The following is a 23,534-nucleotide window of genomic DNA, read 5'->3' as shown; positions in this document are numbered from 1 at the left end:
GGAGCCTGTGCTCCGCAATGGGAGAGGCCACAACAGTGAGAGGCCCGCGTACCGCAAAAAAATAAAAAAATAAAAATAAAATAAATAAAAAATAAAAAATAAACATAGACTTACCATACAACCCAGCAGTCTCACTCCTGGGCATTTATTCCAGAGAAATAAAAACTAATATTCATGTAAAAATCTGTACACAATTTTTCATAGCTGCTGTATTTGTGATAGCCAAAAACTAGAAACCACCAATATGTTCTAAAGTAGTTGAATGCTTAAACAAACTATTGTACATTCATATCGGAATACTACTCAGCAATAAAAAGGAATGAACTATTGATATATACAACTATGCATTATGCTGATTGAAAAAAATCTCAAAAGGTCACATACTATATGATTCCATTTATATAACATTCTTGAAATGACAAAATTACAGAGTGGAGGACAAATTAGTGGTTACCAGGGATCAGGTATAGTGGGGAAGGAGGATAGGTTTGACTCTAAAGGGTAGCATGAGGGAGATATTTGTGACGATGGAATAGGTCTGTATCTTGATTTTGATGGTGTTTACATGAATCTATACATATGATAAACTGGCATAGAACTATATACATACACATTGTACCAATGTCAGTTTCCTGATTTTGATGTCATATAGTTGTATAAGATGTACCCATTGGGGGAAATTATGTGAAGGGTATATGGGATTTATCTGTGCTATCTTTGCAATTTCCTATGAACCTATAATTATTTTAAGATGAAAAGTTAAAGTTTTTTTCTTTAGAGATTGAAGTGGTATTTAGCATAATCATTTTGCCACTCATGGTGCTGCTTTTGATCAGTATGAATCAGTCTGCACCTTTCAAAATAATGTTACTCTTGAGGTTGACAGGATAACCTGTTTATAGTATTTTAGTTGCATTTTACAATTAGGTGAAACCTGTTTAAGCAAGAACTGAGACACAGTAGTTCTTTGATATCCTGGCTATCCAAGGCCTTGTCTTAATTTTTAAATTAAGTCGTAAGCCTTAAACTGAGTCATATTTTGGTACACTTTTAAGTTCCTGGTGCTCTTATATACTGGCTCCTAGAGGACAGTGACTACAGCAATGAGTCCTGTGTAGTATCTGTCATCCTATGGGAGCTTGATAAACAATAATTATTTTTGACTTGACTTTAATTGATTCAGACAATTCTTTTCTTAATATAGAGTTGAAAATCTTCTGGTAAGATTTCGAAAAAACATACTATTAAGCAATATTCAACTCAAACTTGAAAACTTTTGAAAATTGTTTTACTATATATTAAGTAAAAGGAATGTTCTTGTGCAAATTTAAAATGAGTATTACAAAATCAGAACTTATTTCTAATTCTTTTTGGAAAGTGGTATGGTATGCATAACTTAAGGATTTTTCTTTTGTGCTTATTATGATCAAGCTCAAAGTGAATATGAGGGAAAAAAGTAAATATGAGCAAAACTACATATTCTTTAGTAAAATGAAAATGATTTTTTTTTCAGGTTAAACTGCAGAACAACATATCATATCAGATGGCAGACATACATCATTTAAAGGGTAAGAAACTTAATTACAGATTAAAGATAAAGGTCACTAAATGTCTAAAATCCTGAAGAATTAAGAAATCCTCAAGTTAAGCAGCTAAATGAAATAGAATTTTTGAACAAAGCTCCTCTGATGGCAAAACATTTATCCTTTTGTCTTAAGATATAATGAAAAATTTTTAATGTCGCTTTATATATAATAAGTGCAAGTTAATATTTGAGGTCTGCATTTTAATCTTGTGCTGTAGACAGAGTTCATGCAATGAAATGTTAGAAGAATCCTCAAAGAAAATTGAGGTGTAGCTTCGGAGACTGTCAGATTTCTAGGGAAAAGGTTAGGGGTGATTCCTCTGTACTGTGTCCAATCTGCTAAAATAATCCATTCAGATCTAGGGATGCTTTGGACAGATCCTCCAAACTTAATGTTTTGGATACCCCAGGATCAAAGAAACCTGCAACAAAAACTGGGAAGAAACCTGGAGACAGATTTGATAAATAGGTAGGTAGGTAGGTAGATAGATAGATAGATAGAAAGAAAGAAAGAAAGAAAGAAAGAAAGAAAAGACAGATTTTTTTTCACTTAGATGAAGTGATAGGAGATGACTAAAGCTCTTATGAAAAATAATAGGTAAAGAGAACAAGCTCTATCGTCTGCTTACATTACTGCACACTATCACTGGCCTTTGGAGTTTGGGGTCTGAGGACTATCCCGCTTCTCCCTCATACCCTTTGATTACAACAGTATATTTTAAAACTTTGCATGCAGTGACTCTGAGTTTATATATGTGGGTAATACTTGCTCTCTAATTTCATAAATATATCTTTATAACCATTTTGAACCTATTTAGATAGAAATAGGTAATATATACATATATTTTTCAAATTTTTATTTATTTATTTATTTATTTGCTGCGTTGGGTCTTTGTTGCTGCATGCGGGCTTTCTCTAGTTGCCATGAGCGGGGGCTACTCTTCATTGCAGTGTGTGGGCTTCTCATTGCGGTGGCTTCTCTTGTTGTGGAGCACGGACTCTAGGCACGCGGACTTCAGTAGTTACAGCACACAGGCTCAGTAGTTACAGCATGCGGGCCCTAGAGTTCACAGGCTTCAGTAGTTGGGGCGCATGGGATCAGTAGTTGTGGCTTGCGGGCTCTAGAGCGCAGGCTCAGTAGTTGTGGCGCACGGGCTTAGTTGCTCCGCAGCATGTGGGATCTTCCCGGACCAAGGATTGAACCTGTGCCCCCTGCATTGGCAGGCAGGTTCTTAACCACTGCACCACCAGGGAAATCCCAGGTAATATATTTTCAAACATCCTCTTGAAGAAGTCAACCTAAATTGACTTTGTAATTTATGTAAGTTTTGCTTCTCACCTAGCAAATCCATTAGGAAGTATCATTTGTGTGTTATAACCCAGACATAGGAATTATTAATTTTTTACTATCTATGATTTAGAACAGCTTTGATTTTCTGTTAAAAATTTACTTTCTGGTTAGCCACATTTATTGTTGTTGCATTTGTGTCCATATTCTACTCTTTTTGACTCACAGGAGTGCACAGGGTGACACAGAAGATGGCACACTGTCAGTGCTGCTTCCAGCTTGCAATTTTTACAGATGATTTTGCTTGTCATCAAAGTATATTTCTTATTAAATAGTAATAGATAAGTTGAATAAGATGTCCTATGGCTTTTGCTAGTACATGTCAGAGAAAATGACAGCCTATGTTACTGAGTAAAAATCTTTATTTTGCTGTATGTGTTGAAGTAGATCTTGAGATGTTTTGAAATTTTGATGATAATCTTTAGCAGAGAAAAAAGCTTTGATTTGAACTCATACCATGCAACTTTTGGTTTTAGTGCAGTTACTGAAGCTTGGATGCTTGAGATTGAATTTCATTAATGTGACTTTTGCACCCTGGGAACTCTTTCTGCTGAAACAAACTTCTTGACAAGTTGACAGTAAAATCCGTATTTGACTATTTTCATTGACATTAATGTCAGATATAATGGAATTAATACACATCAAGATCCTAAAAAAAATCTTTTAATATTTTCTTGGAAACAGAAGGATTAGGGTTGGTTTTTAATGCCTGAGAAACTAAATTAACATTCTACTGTACATTGATTTATTTTGAATAGCTTACCTTATTTTTATTCCTATTACTGAAAGAAAATTTGCAATAAAAAATTTCCAGAAGTAAATTTTTGGGGGGGGCTTTAAAAGATCATCCTAGAAGTTAAATTGAGAGATTATGGCCATATCTTTCTATAGCATACCCTGATATTACTGTCAAGAGCTAGACTACCCTGCACAATCGACCTTGGACCTGATCTCATATTAAGTTACTCTGGGGACTTTGCTGGTGTTGCAGTGGTTAAGAGTCCCCCTGCCAATTCAGGGGACACAGGTTTGATCCCTGGTCCAGGAAGATCCCACATGCTGCAGAGCAACTAAGCCCGTGCACCACAACTACTGAGCCTGTGCTCTAGAGCCCATGAGCCACAACTACTGAGCCCACTTGCCACAACTACTGAAGCCTGCAAGCCTAGAGCCCGTGCTCCGCAACAAGAGAAGCTACCACAATGACAAGCCTGTGCACTGCAACGAAGAGTAGCCCCCCTTGAGGCAACTAGAGAAAGCCCACGTGCAGCAACGAAGACCCAACGCAGCCAAAAATTAAAAAAAAAAAAAAAAAGTTACTCTGAGCATCCTGCTGTGGTGACCTAGAGCAGCCACACTAGACACAGAGTATCTTTGGGTTTAAAATGAAGAAAACACATGGCAATCAGTTGAAAGTAAAATTGTGATATAGGAAAATTTTGTCTTTAGTTTTGCTTTCTGATCTGTTTACTCCCATTGCCCCCATTTTTTTGGCCACACCACGCGGCTTGCGGGATCTCAATTTCCCGACCAGGGATTGAACCCTGGCCACTGCAGTGAAAGCACCGAATCCTAACCACTATACCACCAGAGAATTCTACTTGTCCCCTTTCAAGTCTTTATTTTGGCCCACTCAAAGCATCAATCTGCTGCATGCTTTATAATCCTTTCCCTGTGTTCAAATAGGTTAGAATCTGATATTTTACATGGACTGGAACTTACTCATACTGATGTTTTATTTTTCTGTCAATTGAATTTTAAGCCTTTTTTTTTTTTTTTTTTTTCCTGCGGTACACGGGCCTCTCACTGCTGTGGCCTCTCCCATTGCAGAGCACAGGCTCCAGATGCGCAGGCTCAGCGGCCATGGCTCACGGGCCCAGCCGCTCGGCGGCATGTGGGATCTTCCCGGACCGGGGCACGAACCCGTGTCCCCTGCCTCGGCAGGCGGACTCTCAACCACCGCGCCACCAGGGAAGCCCGAATTTTAAGCCTTTTATCTCCATTTAGAAATGGAAACTTAAAAAAAAAAATGAAAACTTTGTTTCCTGATAAAGGTATTTCAAATATTGTTAGTGAGAAACTTTGTAGGGAGGCAGAGAAGCCATCCCAAATCTTAAAATCATACTAAGCCTCAGGTTCATTCTGAAGGTAAACTTAGCTGCTTCAGTTAGTTTACTGTGTAGGAAAAAGAAGCCTGAATGAGTCCTGACCACCAGTTGAGGTCCATTCCCTAGTATCTACTAGGTAGTGCTGATTTGATTTTTTCTTTTTTTTTTTTAATTGCAGTAACTTTCAGTTCTAAAATATTTCCTTCTTGAGTACAGTTTCAAGGAACTGGCTAACACTGTCTGTAAACTACAAGGCTTTTTGTCACTGCCGCCTGCTGGGATCTCATTGTTTCTGTAGACTCAACATCCATAGCTGAGGCCAGAGTTCTGCTACCTCTAGCCCTCTATTTCTTAGTAGATGGGACCAGGGATCAGGTAACAAGCTGAATGTGTTATTCAGGGATACCTGACCTCAGATTTGTTACTTTTATCTAGGGTGGGAGTAATGTGAAAAAAAAACCTACAGAAATCAACCGTGTTTATATATTGGAGAATTAATAGAGTAGGAAGAGAAATTTAAAATATGACTTGACTAAACTCATAGACACAGAGAGTAGAATGGTGGTTACCAGGGCCTGGGAGGTGTGTGGGGAAAATGAGATGTTGGTCAAAGGGTACAAACTATTATAAGATGAATAAGTTTTGGTGATCTATATACAGCATGGTGATTATAGTTAACAAGACTATATTATATACTTGAAAGTTGCTAAGACAGTAGATCTTAAATGTTCTCACCACAAAAAAAGTGGTAATTATGTGAGATGGTGGACATGTTGGCTAATGCTATGATGGTAATCATTTCACAATACGTGAGTGAATCAAATCAACATGTTGTACACCTTGAACTTACACAATGTTATATCTCAATTAAAATAAAAATAATAGGGCTTCCCTGGTGGTGCAGTGGTTAAGAATCCACCTGCCAATGCAGGGGACACGGATTCGAGCCCTGGTCTGGGAAGATCCCACATGCCGCACAGCAACTAAGCCCATGCGCCACAACTAGTGAGCCTGTGCTCTAGGGCCCGTGTGCCACAACTACTGAGCCCACATTCCACAGCTACTGAAGCTCGTGTGCCAAGAGCCCTTGCTCCTCAACAAGAGACACCACCGCAGTGAGAAGCCCATGCACCGCAACAAAGAGTAGCTCCCACTCGCCACAACTAGAGAAAGACCACGCGCAGCAACAAAGACCCAACACAGCCATAAATAAACAAACAAACAAACAAATAAATAAATAAATTTTTAAAAATAAATTAAAAAAATAATAAAAATGTGGCTTGAATAGGCAAGCATATTTACTACCTATAAGCACTTTATGTAAATCATTTACTTTTCATATTTGATTATTAATACTATACAATAGCTATTATGCATATTGTTAAACTTTATATACTTCAACAAACGTTCATGTGACTTTAACATTTTTACTTTTTGTCATCACCATAGTTATGATTCCACAATAAAATTTAGAAAGTAGAGAAAAAAATATGCTCAGAATCCCACCACTAAGTGTAATCACTGGTAGCATTTTGATATATTTTTATTCTCATCTGTTTTACATGGATATATTTTATATTATAAATATATGTTTATATCTGCTTTTTAAAAACTTACATCACAAGCATTTTTTGAGTGCCTTTAAAGTATCAAGATTATTTCTGTAAGCCCTCTATGAAAAGTAGATGTTGTTATAGTTATAATATTGTACATTATGGTTAGATATTATACTTTCGTCTTAATAAGTAGTTATTGCTTATACAGAATAGACCTCTGTTCCCATTTATAAAAATTAAAACTTTCGTAACTACTACTTTTGCTTAACTGCTAAGGCTGTTGGCTAATTTTTTAATCCTCTATCCAAGAAACTGACATTTCTCTTTTCTGGCTGAATTTCTTTTATTTGTAGGGTTAGATGAAGAGGGAGTGACTAGAAAATGTGGGGCCAGTGATGATGGATTAAAGGTTCCCAAAGGGGATCTGGTCCAGCTTTTAATTTACTATCCACTTTGAAATTTCATGTTATTCATTACAGCTAAAACTTTTAGCTCTAGTCTGGAGGTTATAAGCTTTGAAAATGGAATTTTGGTATATGTGGACCTAAACCTCAGTAGCAGAACTAGAAATGAGATCTAAAATGATTGGTACCTAATTTGGGAATCAAGTATGATTTAGAATTAATTGAATTCTGTACCCATAGCCAATACACCTAAAAAGTATGATTTTTTCCCTACTTTCAAAAGCAGTAAGGTTTAGAGAGATAGGTAGTTCTTTTTGTACTATTTATACAACTTAGCATATTGTCTACATAATGTGAAAAGATGTATAATTTTTTAATATTTCTGATTTATGTGAAAGCCACTGAGGCTATCTTATTTTATTGCCCATGCATGTGTAGGAAAGGCAATTAAATGTGGTACTAATTATGTAAATTTAACTTCCTGTATATAATTTTTGAAAATCCCATACCTTCTCAATGGGAAGCAGTAAAGTAAACTTCATTCCTTTGATTTTTACCTTCTGCGGATAGAGCAACTCGCTGAGCTTCGTCAGGAGTTTCTTCGACAAGAAGACCAGCTCCAGGACTATAGGAAGAACAATACTTACCTTGTGAAGAGGTTAGAATATGAGAGGTAAGATGCTACATGCAACAAATATTTATGAATCTTGAATATTTGTCCAACTTTCACTTCATTTCTTCCTTTCTGGCTTCTGTTTTTCTTCTCTTCTTTCATTTCACTAGGTCTTTTAAGTTCCTTTTCTGTTATCTTTCTATGCCTCTTTGAAATCACTCTCTTTTATTTTGATATGTTGAACAACATGAAAATATATCTTACAAGTCATGTTGAATCTGCCCACGTAGTAGAGTTCATTGTGAGACAGAAAATCTTTCAAGGTCTGAGTTTTATTGAATGAGATGTGGCAAAGACTGAAAGAAGATTCTGTGGTTCTTTTCGAGGGTCAATCCAGAAGATAAAGCTGGCACTGGAAGATGTCCCCAGAATAGCTGAGGGACTAAGCACCAGCTGCTTCTCCTGTTGTGCACTTCAGTCCCCTTGCTTACATCTCTGCACTGTTGGTGATGAAGTTGGGAAACCTCTTAGGGGCCTTTCTAGAATTACTCTTTAAAAGGGTTTATTGTGTATTAAATCAGTTTTACAGTTAAAGGTATTTTTGGGTCTACACACCAAAAATTAGAAAGATTCACTGTATTTTAAACTGTTTATCCATTTCTGACTTCTTACTCTTGTAGGTTATCAATATGCATCTACTTATATATATGTATTTTAATCTAACAGTATTCAGTAATTTTACATATATCTTTAGGATTAAAGAAATATTATTCCAGCATGTTAGTGTACCAAAGCTTGTTTAATCTCTCCCAACTGCTGGGCCATTGTAGGAGTTTTCCTTTTCTCACCGTTATGACTATCAACTATGAAAATCTTTGTGCAAAAAGCATTTTCTCCCTCTTACATTATTTCACTGGTTATATTCTCAAGTATAGAACTTCTGAGGTGGAATGTTTTATTGATCTTGTTGCTCTTATCACATACATGAAAGATTACTTTGTAAAATGACTATACTAATTTATAATGTAAATGTTTCCCTGTAGCCCCACCAACATTGGCTTTTATAATTCTAACTTAATTTTGCTAGTATAGTAATAAGATAGTACTATATATACATATAAGAAGTTTAATTTGCATTTTAAATGGTGGAAGATAACATTTTTCTGTGTATGTATTCTTTGTTTCTTTTTGCATGAATGATCTATTTGTATTCTTTGACTACTCGTCCAGTGGAAATTCACAATCTTTATGTGTTTTGTTCCTTTACATTTTCTCTTGCTGGTTGCATTCTCTCTTCTGTATTAGTTTCTTCCATTCTTGCTCTTCTTATGGTTTAGGCTTTTATTATTGCGTTGAAAGTACTAACTATTTGATGAATCATCTGCTGCCACTCCTTATCAACTCTTAAAATTCTAGCTTTTCTTATCTATTACTATATATTGGTCTTACAGTTTTCTCTTCTAAAGTGTTTTTCTCTTCTATGATTGAAGTTGACTTTGACAGTTGTTTCTTTATAAATGCAATTTATAAAAATAAAATTTCATCTTTCTAATTTCTGTTTTTTAATTAGTTTTATCAATATTTTTATCCTCTATTAAAGGTTCAAATATTGTAAGAATTTTGACTGTGAGCTATTTTTATGTCTGCTCGTTGTCTTTCCCTACCCACTCCCCTGCTAACTGAATGCTTTATCCTTATAAATGTATGTTTTCAACTTCTAGACATCTTTGAGAATCAATCCAAAATAATAGTCTAAAAGAATGACTTGTAATTTAGTTTTCAGTGTGGACAACAGATCAAGGAATTAAGAGCACAGCATGAAGAAAATATTAAAAAGTTAGCAGACCAGTTTTTGCAGGAACAAAAGGTAAATTTTTAAAATACTTAAAATATGTTCTTGTTATAAATCTTAAAATTTAGAAGTTAAAATTTGTATTTTTGTTATAAGACATTATATTTTTAAGTATTTTAGCCTGCCTAATTCTAAAAGTGACTTGCAGTGGCTTTACTGCTGAGTAAATTAGACATTTACAAAAGTATAACCTCAACTCTTAAAACTAATTTTGAGCTAAATATCTTTTACCTGACTTTTAAAAATAATTTTTGCTATTTATTTCTCAGGTTGTAAAGTGGATGATCATTTTACTGGAAAATCAATTATTTCCTATTTTATGCTTTTGAGAAATAGAAAAAAATTGAGAAAATTTTTCCTTAATTATCAGTCTTTGTTATTCTGAATTCCTTTCTTAAAACACAGAAATGAAACACTAGCCACTATTTTGATTCATATTTGGGGGGTGGCAAATTCTTTTAGTTCATACAATTCCAGTTGATATATATTATGAAAGTCCTGCTAGAAATGGAGGGAATTTGTCTGAAGTTTACTAGTCATTAGGACATTCATTTTTTATACACTATAATCTAATCTGACTAGCTGTGGTTTGTATAAAATCTTGTGATTTAGAGTTAAGAGAGATTGAATAGTGAAAAGTATTTTTCTTGGTCTTTGGCAGCATCTCGTCTAAAGGACTAGAAGCTAAGGAAACCAGGTTTTCATTCTTTGCTCTTTCACTATTTTGCAGCATGATACTGAGGGCATCATTTTTTTTAATCTATAAAGTGGAATGGCTGCTGCCTATCTGCAGTCTTCCTTGAAGAGACATGGGGATAGATTGCTGGAAGATGGCAGGCCTGAGTGAGCTACCTAGGTGGCATTGAGGGCAGCCAGAAGGTATTATTGAGACACTGGATGGTTAGAGGAGCATAGTAGAACATGGAAGGAAGGGGACAAGAGGCTTGCTGTTGCAATTGTGTTATTACAAGCCCAGTATATAAATAATGGGATGAATTTGCTCTCTTCTCTTCTCCCAAGAAGCACGTATATAAGCTTTATCCTTTTTCCTGCCAAGTGTAGTTCTCCCTTTCTGCTCTTCTATATTAGGCTATTTTTACATTATTAATTAGCTAATATCTACTCCAGTTCTTCTTTGCAGTTATCCTGCCCTAAATGGAGCAAGGTGGGGAGGAATGGAGATGCTTAAGAGAATTTCTCCTTTGTAGGGTGACATACTAGCTGCCTAATTCTACTCCTCATCCTCATTCTCTCTTCTTCAACTACTACAACTAGTTGATTCTGTGAAATTTGAGTTGTTTTTCGTAGGAACAAATCCATTGTAAGCTATATGAAACAAGCATAAGTTGTATTGAGGGATTATTATTATTTTTTAACTAAGTACATTCCTGTCTTGGAAATTACTCTGGGGAGGGGGTCAGCAAACTAAATCCAATCTCCTGCCTGTTTTTAACTGCCCATCAGCAAAAAACGGTCATTACATTGAAAAATGGTTAAAAAATCAAAAGAATATTTTATGACATGGGAAAGTTGTAAAAAATTCAAATCTTAGTGTCTACAAATACAATTTTATTAGAACACAGCCACACTCAATTGTTTATTGCTTTCATGCTACAAAGATAAATGGTTATAAACCAGAGGAGACTAAGAAGACTTGAGTATTTAAATGCAATGTAGTAAAAAATTAAATAAATAAATTAATTAAATTGAATAAATGCAGTGTAGTATCCTGGATTGGATCCTGGAACAGAAAAAGGTCTTAATGGAAAAAGTGGTGAAATCTAAGTAAAGTCTGGAGTTTAGTTAATAATGTACTAATGTTGGTTTCTTAGTTTTGCTAATGTGCTGTGCTAATGTGATGTTAACGTTAAGGGAAATTGAGAGATGGGTAATTACTTCTCTATAAATCTAAATTATTTCAGAGTAAGAAGTTTATTTAGAAAACAATTAGGGGGACTTCCCTGGTGGCGCAATGGTTAAGAATCTGCCTGTCAGTGCAGGGGACATGGGTTCAAGCCCTGGTCTGGGAAGATCCCATGTGCCGCGGACCAACTAAGCCCGTGTGCCACAGCTACTGAGCCTGCACTCTAGAGCCAGTGAGCCACAACTATTGAGCCCATGTGCCACAACTACTGAAGCCCGCGCATCTAGAGCCTACGCTCCGCAACAAGAGAAGCCACCGCAACAAGAAGCCCGCGCACTGCAACGAAGAGTAGCCCCCACTCTCCACAACTAGAGAAAAGCCCTCACGCAGCAACAAAGACCCAACACAGCCAAAAATAAAAAAACAAATTTATTAAAAACAAAAAAACAATTAGGTGGCCCCCTTACCAAATCAACAGTACTGCATTTAGAAAGCCATCTTATTTTGTTAATAGTATTTAATATTGTCCATTCACGTAAAGGTATCGCCGTTAATAATGCATCAAAGGGACGACATCTTTATTAACTGTTTTAAATGGAAAAGTATTTTTGACCAGTAGTTTGTTGACTTTTAAGTTTTGTTTATTATTGTTTGTTTTATCCACATCAAAAAGCAGTGGAATATTATGGAAGTAGCCTTATGATGTAACATTATAGCAAAAATGCACAGAGATGCAGGATGGCTGCTCAGGTTGTACCTCATCGATTTTCTCACCTTTGGCTTTCATATTGACATGTTCAGAAAGTTCAGTTTATCGTTTCACTCATCAACAATTAAGCTCTCAGAATTGGCTATCACTTACCAAGTTCCCCAAAACTGTGGGAATGAGAAAGACTGTGGTTTGAATCCCTTTTCCACACTCCTCTAGCTTTGTAATCTTGAACAAGCTGCTTAAACTTATTTAGGCCTCAGTTTTATTTTGTTTTTCCCAAAACTGTTCATTTGTCTCCACTAAAGGATAGACTTGAAAACAATTTGTAAACTATGAAACACAGTGCAAATGTCCTTTATCTGCCAGGTACACTGGAATACCTACACCTGATTGTCAAAGCACCCTTTCTTCTTTTTTTTTTTTTTTTTTTTTTTTTTTTTTTTTTTTTTTCTTTTTCTTTTTGCGGTATGCGGGCCTCTCACTGTTGTGGCCTCCCCCGTTGCGGAGCACAGGCTCCGGATGCGCAGGCCCAGCGGCCATGGCTCACGGGCCCAGCCGCTCCGCGGCATATGGGATCCTCCCAGACCGGGGCACGAACCCGTATCCCCTGCATCGGCAGGCGGACTCTCAACCACTGTGCCACCAGGGAGGCCCCCTTTCTTCTTTATTGTGACAAATTCTTACAATTTGCCTCCTATTTTTCTAGATTTTCTGTAGATTTTTTAGTACTATTGTTTTTTATAATGTTACCAATGATTGCATTGCATAATGCTTTAGAGTTGACAGAACATTTAATGTTAATATTATTATGCATTAAATATTAATATGGCAACCCAAGCATGTGTACTTGACTCCTTGCCTCTCCCATTTTTCCACTGAGGCAACTCAACCAATATAAAAGAGAAAACTGGCCCCCCACAGAATTGAGTCAGACCTAATCATAAACCTGAAGATTCAAGTTTCCAAGGAGGAGATATGGTTAGTTGAAGCAGGTTACAGGGAGCACTGACTTGTGCATTGTTCTGCCATTCCTTCCTATGCTTGAGTGGCCAGTGCACCTGGGAAGAAGTTTGCCTGTTTTCCACCCTTGCTGTTTCTACTTGGGGAAAAGCTTGACAATGTCAGTAGCCATCTGTCACACTTGAGGGGGCACCTGTGTGCCATCCTCCTGCTCTCTGCTATCCTGCTCGATTACAACATATGCCTATACAGAATCCACTCTGCCCACAGCACCCAAGACTGTGCCAAACTGTAGGCCTCCACAGCAACCTACAGTGCGCAGCAAGACTGTCTTCTCACAGAATCACCAAAGAGAATTATCAGCATAGCCAAAGAGAATTATCTCTGCCTAAAATTTTAGGCCATTTATGATAGAGACTTTTAAAAAATATTATTCTCTGAATTCATATCAGGTATAAAAACTGAACAGAAAATAATATATCCCACATCTCTAAGTGTTTAGAATTTAGACCCATGGTACGTATTTCAAAAAAATGAACTGTTTCAGAATATTAAGTTAATAGTTGTGTCAGTAGTTTCACATTTTGAACTGAAAAATGCTTACTGTTACCTAATCTAACAGCAAGAGGCCCACAAGTTTGAATCAAAAGATGGAAATGAATTGGATATAAACCATCATGCAGTACCTAAAAACATTCCAAAAGTTGCTGAGAATGCTGCAGGCAAGCATGAAGAACCCTCAAGCAATCATATTCCACATGGGAAAGGTATTACTATTATTTTGTGTTAATAAGATATTGACTTTTCTCATTTTGAAGTGGATTATTGAATCATAAAGAATATTGTTTGATTTTACTTCCATTATGATTAGGTGTCTGTTTCAAATTTGGATCCTTTAATAGAGAAGAAGAAACAGTAAGTTTATAGAGTTACAACTATGTCCAAAGCAAGATATAAAGATATTCATTTGATATAGCCTATTGCTCTACAAACTGATTATTATATTCCTTCAGAATATTTTTAATTTATGTAATGAAAAATATAAAATTATATTTTTTGTTACTGTTAACTTGGGCAGAACAAATCAAACGAGGTGGTGATGCAGGAATGCCTGGAATAGAAGAGAATGACCTTGCAAAAGCTGAGGATCTTCCCATTGGTAAGTAAAAGTTATTAGAATATTTAACTGAAGTGATCATGTTATTTTTCATGTGACTCTATTGGGTTTTTTTAAAAAATAAATTTATTTATTTATTTTTGGCTGCGTTGGGTCTTCGTTGCCGCGCATGGGCTTTCTCTAGTTGTGGCGAGTTGGGGCTACTCTTCATTGCAGTGCATGGACTTATTGCAGTGGTTTCTCTTGTTGTAGAGCACAGACTCTAGGCACGCAGGCTTTAGTAGTTGTGGCACGTGGGCTCAGTAGTTGTGGCTCGCGGGCTCTAGAGCGCAGGCTCGGTAGTTGTGGTGCACGGGCTTAGTTGCTCCACGGCATGTGGGATCTTCCCGGACCAGGGCTCGAACCTGTGTCCCCTGCACTGGCAGGTGGATTCTTAACCACTGCACCACCAGGGAAGCCCATAATGTGACTATTGTTTTTCTGAGTAACACCTGAGAAAAGTCACAGATATCTGGATGATTGATATTTCCAGTTAACTAACTCCCCATTAGTTGCCAAGATATAATTGTGTTGGATATATTTTTATGAAAAATTTTGCTAAAATGTATAAAGTACTTGTTTTTGCCTTAAGAGTCAAGCATAAAAAAAACGTCAAACATATTTGAACTTTTTCTTGATGACTCAGAGTTATTTCTCATGACAGTTATGCTATGTTAGTTACTTATGTTTACTAAAAGTATGTGTGGTTTATTTCTTTCAGGCTAAATGTTCCTAGATTTCTGTGTTGTTGATGTGCTTTAATATGGCATAGTAATACCCTTATATAGGTTTTTAGGACATGGCGTTTCTTTTCAGTTAATCACCCGACACTTTATTTATTTTATTTATTTATTTTTTGGGGGGTACGCGGGCCTCTCACCGCAGTGGCTTCTCCCGTTGCGGAGCACAGGCTCCGGACGCGCAGGCTCAGCGGCCATGGCTCACGGGCCCAGCCACTCTGCGGCATGTGGGATCTTCCTGGATCGGGGCATGAACCCACGTCCCCCGCATTGGCAGGCGACTCTCAACCACTGCGCCACCAGGGAAGCCCCCGCTAGAGTTTTAACTATGAGTTGCCCATACTGAGCCTCTGGCAATTAATTAGTTACAGTTCAGGTTTTGGTACCCTGGCACTGCCTCCTATGGCAGTTTCTGTTCTTTAGTCTCTCCTGTAAACCAAGCCTCCCATATTTGCCTGTCTCTCTAATCATGGTTGTAGTAGTTTGCCCTGTGTCCTACTCTTTCTTATGGACACAAGAACAGTTGTTGATTTTTCAGACTGTTTAGCTTTTTTCTTGTTGTTAGGATAGAGTGGCAACTTCTGAGCTCCTTATATGCAGAACCAGAAACCAGAAGTCTTCTGGATTAATTTTTGAACCTCTTTGAACTGTTGGTGCTTTGCTTTGAGAATCATTGTTCATAACAGTTATCCTTAATTATTTAGAGAAATGTTTTGAGTATAAAAATTATTTTTATATAGTCACTGGTGAAAAGAAACTTTGAGCTATAGAGTCTAGTTAGATGCAAACACAAAGGAAAGCCATGTTGTACCTTCGTACCTTGAGCTCTCAGTATGGTCATGCCTTGCACATGGCAAGGTCCCAGTAAATGTGTATGGTCAAATTACCAGAATATCTTTAGCAGTGGGGCAATGGTCTCTAGAGTCAAACTGCTGGATTCAGACCCTTGGCTCTATCTTTTAACAGGCATGTGATCATTTATTTGCCCTTATCCTTATCAGTGAAATAGGATAACAGTTTCAACCTCATAGGGTGGATGTGAGGTTTAAATGTAAAGCACCAAGAACAGTGTGCCTGGCATATAGCCCGTGCTATATAAATCTTAGCTGCTGTGGTTATTACCATGAGTATTTTATATTATTAGAAACATATTTTTATCTCCTTGTCACTCCTTTTACTGAGTATTGTCTTTTCTCCCTGAAGTAATCTATGTCATAATTCTTAGTGCCAGTACAAGTTCTGGTGTGTATGTGGAGTCCCTAATGACTATAGAGGCAATAATCCCACAGAGGAAGTAGAGGGAAGAACAGTTCATCCTTCTATTTTTTTTTTCCATCCTTGTAATTTAAAAACAGACCCTTATGTGTTAATAGCAGTTTTGTTTACAATAGCCAAGACTGTACTAGCAACTATAGCAGAGCAGTGCTGAACTCTTAAAATACAGCTCTGAAACAGTCAAGGGGTATATAGCATGCGCCTGTGGTTAGCATGATGCTTCAGCTTCTCAGCTTCCAAAGCCATAGAGCTAAACCTTAATGGGTTTTGTTTGTTTTTAATGTTTATTTGGAGCTAGTCACAAGATTTTACAGGAGTCTTGTAGTTTAACCCATTACCTTCTTGACCTGGATATTTTAGGCACCTGTGATGTTAGGCAGTTACATATTTATATCACTAGTTTTTAAACTTTTTTAGATTTAGAAACATTCCAAACATACAGAAAAAGATAGAAAATAACATAATGAATAGTCAATATCCACTGCCCTTTAAAAAAACACACAAAAATAATGTAACATTTTGCCACATTAGTTTCAGATATTTCTGTTATTGATGTTATTGTTAAAGAAATAAAACATTACTGATGAACTGAATCCTCCCTGTGTACCCTCCAGATCTCAATCCTGTCTCTTCTTCCTCAGAGGTAACTACTGTGCTGAGATTGGTGTGTATCAATTTCCATACATGTTTTTCGACTTTTACTGCACTTGTAAACATCTGTAAAACTATAAAGTATTGTTTTGTTTGCTTTCTTAAACTTTAAATAAATGATGTCTTATTGTTTATATGATTCTGCAACTTTTTTTCCCCTCAGTATTATGCTTTTGAGACTCACCTGCGTTATACCTGTGGCTTTTTAACAGTTATAATTATTTCACTGTATAAATATACCATAATTTATCTATTCATATATAATAAACAATTAGGCCACTTCCAGGTGTTTTTTGTTGTTGTTATTTCAAGCAAATACTACAGTGGACATTCTCATATATATCTTCTTGTGCACCTGAGAGTCTCTGGATACTTCTAGTATTTGATTAGTACATTGAGATTAAAAGGTGAGCTTGTTGCTGACTAGAGGACAGGCCTAGAGATATAGCTGTCACAAGTCCTACGCAGTCACTGAGGGTGGAGGAGATCAATAGCTCAACACACTGGTAGTCTGTAAACAATTCCCAGTGCAGTGGTTGCAAAGCTGTGCACAAGGATATGAACTTAAAAGTAGAATTCTTGCATTATAGAGTATCTTCAGCTTTACTATACTTATATCGGTTTACACTTTTGCTGGTAATATATGACAGTTTTTGTTTATCCACATCCTCAACTAATATTTGAGTTTGCTATACTTTAAACTTTTTGCCAATCTGAAATGGTACCTTAAATTTGCCTTGGTATGAGTGACATTAAACATCTCTTCATATGTTTATTGGCCATTTTTGTTGCCTTCTTCTGTGATTTGCCTGGTAATCATTTTTGCCCATTTTTCTATTGGATTGTTGGTATTTTCCTTATTGATTTTTAAGAGTTCCTTAATAGTATGTAATGGAAATACCTTTTCCATATCATGCATATCAACAGAGAGGAAAATCTTATTTCTTACTTGGAAACTTCTTTCTAGTGTTAAGATCTAGTCAATCTCAGTAAAAATTGCCTCTAATGATTTACTTTGGGGAAAACTCATAAAGATATAAAGATTTTTATGTACCTAAGCAGTCAGAAGTTCTTTTTTTTTTTTTTTGCGGTACTCGGGCCTCTTACTGTGGTGGCCTCTTCCGTTGCGGAGCACAGGCTCCGGACGCACAGGCTCAGTGGCCATGGCTCACGGGCTCAGCCGCTCTGCGGCACGTGGGATCTTCCTGGACCGGAGCACAAACCCGTGTCCCCTGCATTGGCAGGCGGACTCTCAACCACTGCGCCACCAGGGAAGCCCCAGAAGTTCTTTTATAATTAATAATTTATAAAGAAAAACTTTTTGGTTTTCTAAAAGTTTGGTTTTCTTTCTAGGTAGAGCTACTCTATTTATAAGATAACTTTCTAGAACAGAAGATTTCTACCTTGGCCATATATTGGAATCACTGGGGAGTTAAAAAAAGAAGAAGAAGAAAAAAAAAACGATGCCTGAGTCCCACTCCAGAGATTTTTATATATGTGATCTGAGTTGCTGCTAGGGCTCTGAATGTTTAAATGCTTCTTAAGTGATTGTATTATGTAGCCAACCTAGAAAACCACTGCTCTCAGAGGATTCTCTAGATCTGCACTGCCTAATATCAGTACATTAGCTGCTGGTCACATGTAGCTATTTAAATTCATTAAACTTAAATAAAACTAAAATTTCAGTTCCTTGGTCAAACTAGCCACACTTCAAGGGCTTAATAGTCACCGTGGCTACTGGTTATTGTATTGGACAGCACAGATATAGAACGTTTCCATCATTGCAGAAAGTCCTATTGGATAGTGCTGCTCTAATTGAAACTGGTAATAGGGTTTGTTTCTGGGGAAGAAGACTAAGGATAGAGATGAAAAGGGGACTTTTCATTATATAACCTTTTGAATGTTGGTTTCAAAATTTTATAAGGTAATTTTATTAAATACCTATTCAAAAATAAATATCTTTTAAAAAATTAAAGAGAGATAATTACAGTGATATTTGAGAGGAGATAAAAGATTATGTTTTAAAGAAGCAGTGTAGTTAATCTTTTTTTGGGAGGCAAAGATTCTCTAAAGTTTAGAGCTTTTAGAGGAAAAATTATCTAAATTTATAAAAATACATTAAAATATTTTAACAAATTAAATCATTGTAAATAGACTTTTAGGCATCTTGTAAAACAGAAATTGGCAAACTACAGCTTGGTTGCCTGTTTTAATAAATAGTTTTACTGAAACAATATCATGCTCATTTGTTGTGTATTGTCAATGACTGTTTTTGTGCTAGAACAGCAGAGTTGAGTATGGACTACAAGCTTAAAATATTCACTATCTAGCCCTTTAAGAAAAAGTTTTCAAACATCCCTGTTATAGAAGAAACAAATCAGGTAAAATTGGGCATTTTTTATTGTTGTTGTAGGGGAGAAATACTAGCACAATATCAAATTGTACATATTCCTGGAAACTGCTACTAAAGGTACATAATTACATAAACTTCTAATGATACATTTGGTTTATAATTGAAAGACATTTCTTTCACTGTCATATTTTATAGGGCCACAATTTACATTGGCCACAATTAAGAAAAAAGGAATCAAAATAGCCTTGAACCAGCAAGTATCATCCAGGGAGAATAGGATAGAATGGGACTCAGTGAGTTTGAGGGTTTAATTGGTACCTGTTTCTCTCACTTTTTAAAAACTATACTTCTAAAGTATTGTGTTTTAGTGGTTATTCTAGGGATTACTATATGCATCCTATACGTATCATGGTATACTTAGAAATAGTATTGTACTACTTCATGTAAAATGTTAGAACCTTACAGAGATATAATTCCATTTACTTTGCCTCATTCTTTGTGCAGTTGTTATCATATATGATATTTCTATATGTTAAAAATCCTAGGGCTTCCCTGGTGGCGCAGTGGTTGGGAGTCCGCCTGCCAATGCAGGGGACGCGGGTTCGTGCCCCAGTCCGGGAGGATCCTGCATGCCGCGGGGCGGCTGGGCCCGTGGGCCATGGCCGCTGGGCCTGCGCGTCCGGAGCCTGTGCTCCGCAGCGGGAGAGGCCGCAGCAGTGAGAGGCCTGCATACTGCTAAAAAAAAAAAAATCCCAGTGTTTTCATTATTACTTTGGTTTAAAAAACCTTTTAAGGGCTTCCCTGGTGGTGCAGTGATTAAGAATCTGCCTGCCAATGCAGGGAACATGGGTTCAAGCCCTGGTCCGGGAAGATCCCACATGCCGCGGAGCAACTAAGCCCGTGCGCCACAACTACTGAGCCTATGCTCTAGAGCCCGCGAGCCACAACTACTGAAGCCCGCATGCCTAGAGCCCGTGCTCTGCCACAAGAGAAGCCACCGCAATGAGAAACACGGGCACTGCAACGAAGAGTAGCCCCCACTCGCCACAACTAGAGAAAAGCCCACACGCAGCAACAAAGACCTAAGGGAGCCAAAATTATAAATAAATAAATTTAAAAAAAAAACTTTTAAGAAATTGGGGGAAGAAAATATTATGGTCTCTTATATTTACCACATACTTACCGCTTAAACAGTGCTCATTATTCCTTCCCATGGATTCTAATTTCTATCTTGATTATCATTTTCCCTTCAGCTTGAAGAACTTCCTTTAGCATTTCTTGAAATGCAAGTCTTCTAGCAACAAATTTTTCCAACTCTTGTTTATCTGAAAACATTTTTATTTCATACTCATTTTGAGGGATATTTTTACTGGATATAGAAATATGCTTGTTGTTTTTTTTTCTTTCAGCACTTTAAAGACGCAATTCCACTGCCTTCTAGCCAACAATGATTCTAAGTCAACCGTTATTCTTTCTGTTGTGCTTTTGTATTAGTGTGTATTCGTTTTCTCTAACTGCTTTAAAATTTTTCTCTTTAGCTTTCATTTTTATCAGTTTGACTAAAGTGTGCCTTGGTCTTGTTTTTCTTTGTACTTATCCTGCTTGGAATTCCCTGAGGTTATTTAATCTGGGGGGTGATTTTTTCACCAAATTTGGTGAATATTCAAATTCGAATATTATTTAGTAATTTTTCTGCCCTATTTTTTCCCTAAGACTCAAAATACATGCATTGCAGACTGCTTGATATCGTCCCACATGTCACTGAATTTTTGTTCATTTTTTTACAATAGTTTTTCTCTTTCAATTTTTTTAATGTCTTTGATTTGTCTTCAAGTTCATTGACGCCTTTTTCTGCAGTGTTTAGACTGCTATTCAGAACCCATCTAGTGTAGTTTTCATTTCAGATGTATTTTCAGCTCTAGAATTTCCATTTGGTTCTTGTTTTAGTTTCCACTGCTCTGTTGGATATCCCTATCTTTCCCTTTAAATCTTTGTGTGTGTGTGTGTGTATTTGTGTGTGTAAAACAGTTGTTTACCAGTCCTTGTTTGCTAGTTTATACAAATGGATCATTTTTGAGTCTGTTTCTGTTGATTGCTTTTTTTCTTAATTATGGGTGGTATTGCCTATTTCTTTATATGCTTAGTAACTTTATCGTGTACTGTATGAATGGATTTTGTTGTCTTCTTTTAAAGGGTGCTGAGTTTTTTTCTTGCAGACAGTTAAATTACTGGTGGATCTTCTTGATTCTGTTAGGCTTGGTTTTATGCTTTGTTTGGGCAGGTCAGTGTTGATTTTGTTCTTAGTCTGAGGACATGGCCCTTAACTCTAAGGTGTGATCCCTTCTTTTAAAGTAGACTTCTAGCATTTCATTTGAATGCCCAAGATGCTCAGTGAAGATTCTGTACTGTGGGCCAGAGATCCAGTTGTCTCCAAGTACTACAGGACCTCTGTTTTTTTTGTTCAGTTCTCAGCCCTTTAGCAGGTGCTATGTGTTAGGCCCCATAGAGTCTCACCATATGTATACACAGCCCAGGTCTTGGCCAGAGACCCAAGGGGACTATTCATGCAGATTTTTGTCCCCCATTTCACACAGCTCCTTTTTTTATAGTATTCTGTCCTACAAGTTCCAGCTACCTCAGCAGCTCAATCTGCTTCCTCTGCTCACTAAGACTGTTCATCTCATGTATATCGCTTCTTTCAAGAATTGGTCTTGTACTCTGGTTGTCCAATGCTTTATCTATTTTGTCCATATTAAAAATTGTTTAGGATGTGAGAGAGGGCAAGTCCAGTACTAGTTATTATGTCATGGCTAGCATTGGAAGTCCATGTTATTCTTTTTAAATTATATAAATGGATTTTTAAGTATGAAGGAATTTCAGTTCACAGACCAGGTCTTAGGAGCTATATTAGAACATCATTTTAATAGTCTCTATAGACATGTATCTGTATTTCTTAGAGGGCTGAGATGGCTCCACTGGTCAATATTTGAGCAGTTACAAGCATGTTACATCTGTTTATGTACGCAGAACAAAATAACATAAGAATGTTACATCATTGTTTTGTTCATGCTTCTGAATGATTACTATTTTAATGGGTAATTACTGATCAGAGTTTCGTGAACTTCCAAAAACATTACTATAACTAAACATTCATCAGGATTCCTAAGTGTGAGCAAACTGTGTAATCAGGAGGCTCAATAAATTGGTTAGGGCTGGTAGTTTCACATTTAAATGTTTTTGTTTCTTTAACCTGAATCTTGGATTCTTTTTCATTTTAGTGATAAATGCTTAACTTTGACAACTCTAAATACTTAGTATATGTTGAACACCTACTATTTTCCAGGCATCTATCACAATCTTTTAGCAAATATTCTCACTTATTCCCCACATTGATCATGCAGGGCAGATGGCATTATCCCTGTTTTTCAGATGAAGACTGAGGCTTCAAGAAATTAGGCACTAAAGTCTTACAGTTAATAAATTACAGAGCCATGATTTGAGCCCTGGTCTAACTCTAAAGCCCCTGCTTTTTATTCTTTTATTCTCTTAGCTGTGCAACAGAACCACCTTTGGAGCTTTTAATAAATACAGATACCTAGGTACCATCCTGATATTCAGTATGTCCGGGGTGTTATCTGTAAAACTGAAGTGTTGCCAGATTTGAGCACCACTGTTTACTAGTGCCATATTCCTTTTCCGTCGTCACAGGCACTGGATTGTGAAGCCCTGTAAGGCAGAAAACCGGGAATATGAACATTTTAAAGATTGTAGCTGTCACTGAAATAAGAAAATGAGAGTGAAAGGCAAGGATACTTCTTTTTTGGTTCTCAGGGTAAAGGCTGCAGCTGAGGGCTAATAGAGAAGCTGAGGAGGATTAGCCCTAAACTTCCTATTGCCTTTTGTAAGCATATCAGCCAGGTTCTCCAGAAATGACTACTTTGAATTTTTAAGTCAAGTGAGAGGTATGTCTCATCTCTACTGTCATGAGTTTCAGTTCCTCATCTGTGAAAGGGGATATCTACCTCAGATAGATTTGAGAGTGACATGAGATTATTGCCTGGTTCATACTAAGTATTCAGAAAGTGGGAGCTACTATTATTATAATTAGTACTATTACTGCTTCCTTTGGAATTACCAGTTTAGTACCAGCCCTCAGCCCCCTAACTACCTATCCTAACTTTTTTTTTTTTTTTTGCGGTATGCGGGCCTCTCACTGTTGTGGCCTCTCCCGTTGCAGAGCACAGGCCCTGGACGCGCAGACTCAGCGGCCATGGCTCACGGGCCCAGCCGCTCCGCCGCATGTGGGATCCTCCCGGACCAGGGCACGAACCCATGTCCCCTGCATCGGCAGGCGGAC

At 37.0% G+C, this 23,534-nt stretch overlaps 1 protein-coding gene across 2 annotated transcripts in view; it reads left to right on the top strand.

Moving 5' to 3' along the window:
• The window catches only part of GOLM2 (golgi membrane protein 2), a 112,646-nt gene that overhangs the window by 44,954 nt on the left and 44,158 nt on the right, over positions 1-23,534 (top strand). For both annotated transcript variants that reach the window (XM_082619397.1, XM_082619396.1), the window contains exons 2-6: positions 1,514-1,568; positions 7,572-7,674; positions 9,391-9,481; positions 13,625-13,769; positions 14,081-14,161. In XM_082619397.1, coding sequence (XP_082475523.1) covers positions 1,514-1,568; positions 7,572-7,674; positions 9,391-9,481; positions 13,625-13,769; positions 14,081-14,161 — 475 coding nt within the window. The remainder of the gene's footprint in view (positions 1-1,513; positions 1,569-7,571; positions 7,675-9,390; positions 9,482-13,624; positions 13,770-14,080; positions 14,162-23,534) is intronic.

The sequence above is a fragment of the Mesoplodon mirus genome (assembly GCF_964341445.2).
Source record: "Mesoplodon mirus genome assembly, chromosome: 4".
In the NCBI taxonomy this organism is placed as follows: Eukaryota; Metazoa; Chordata; class Mammalia; order Artiodactyla; family Ziphiidae; genus Mesoplodon; species Mesoplodon mirus.
This window is presented reverse-complemented; position numbering and strand designations above follow the sequence as displayed.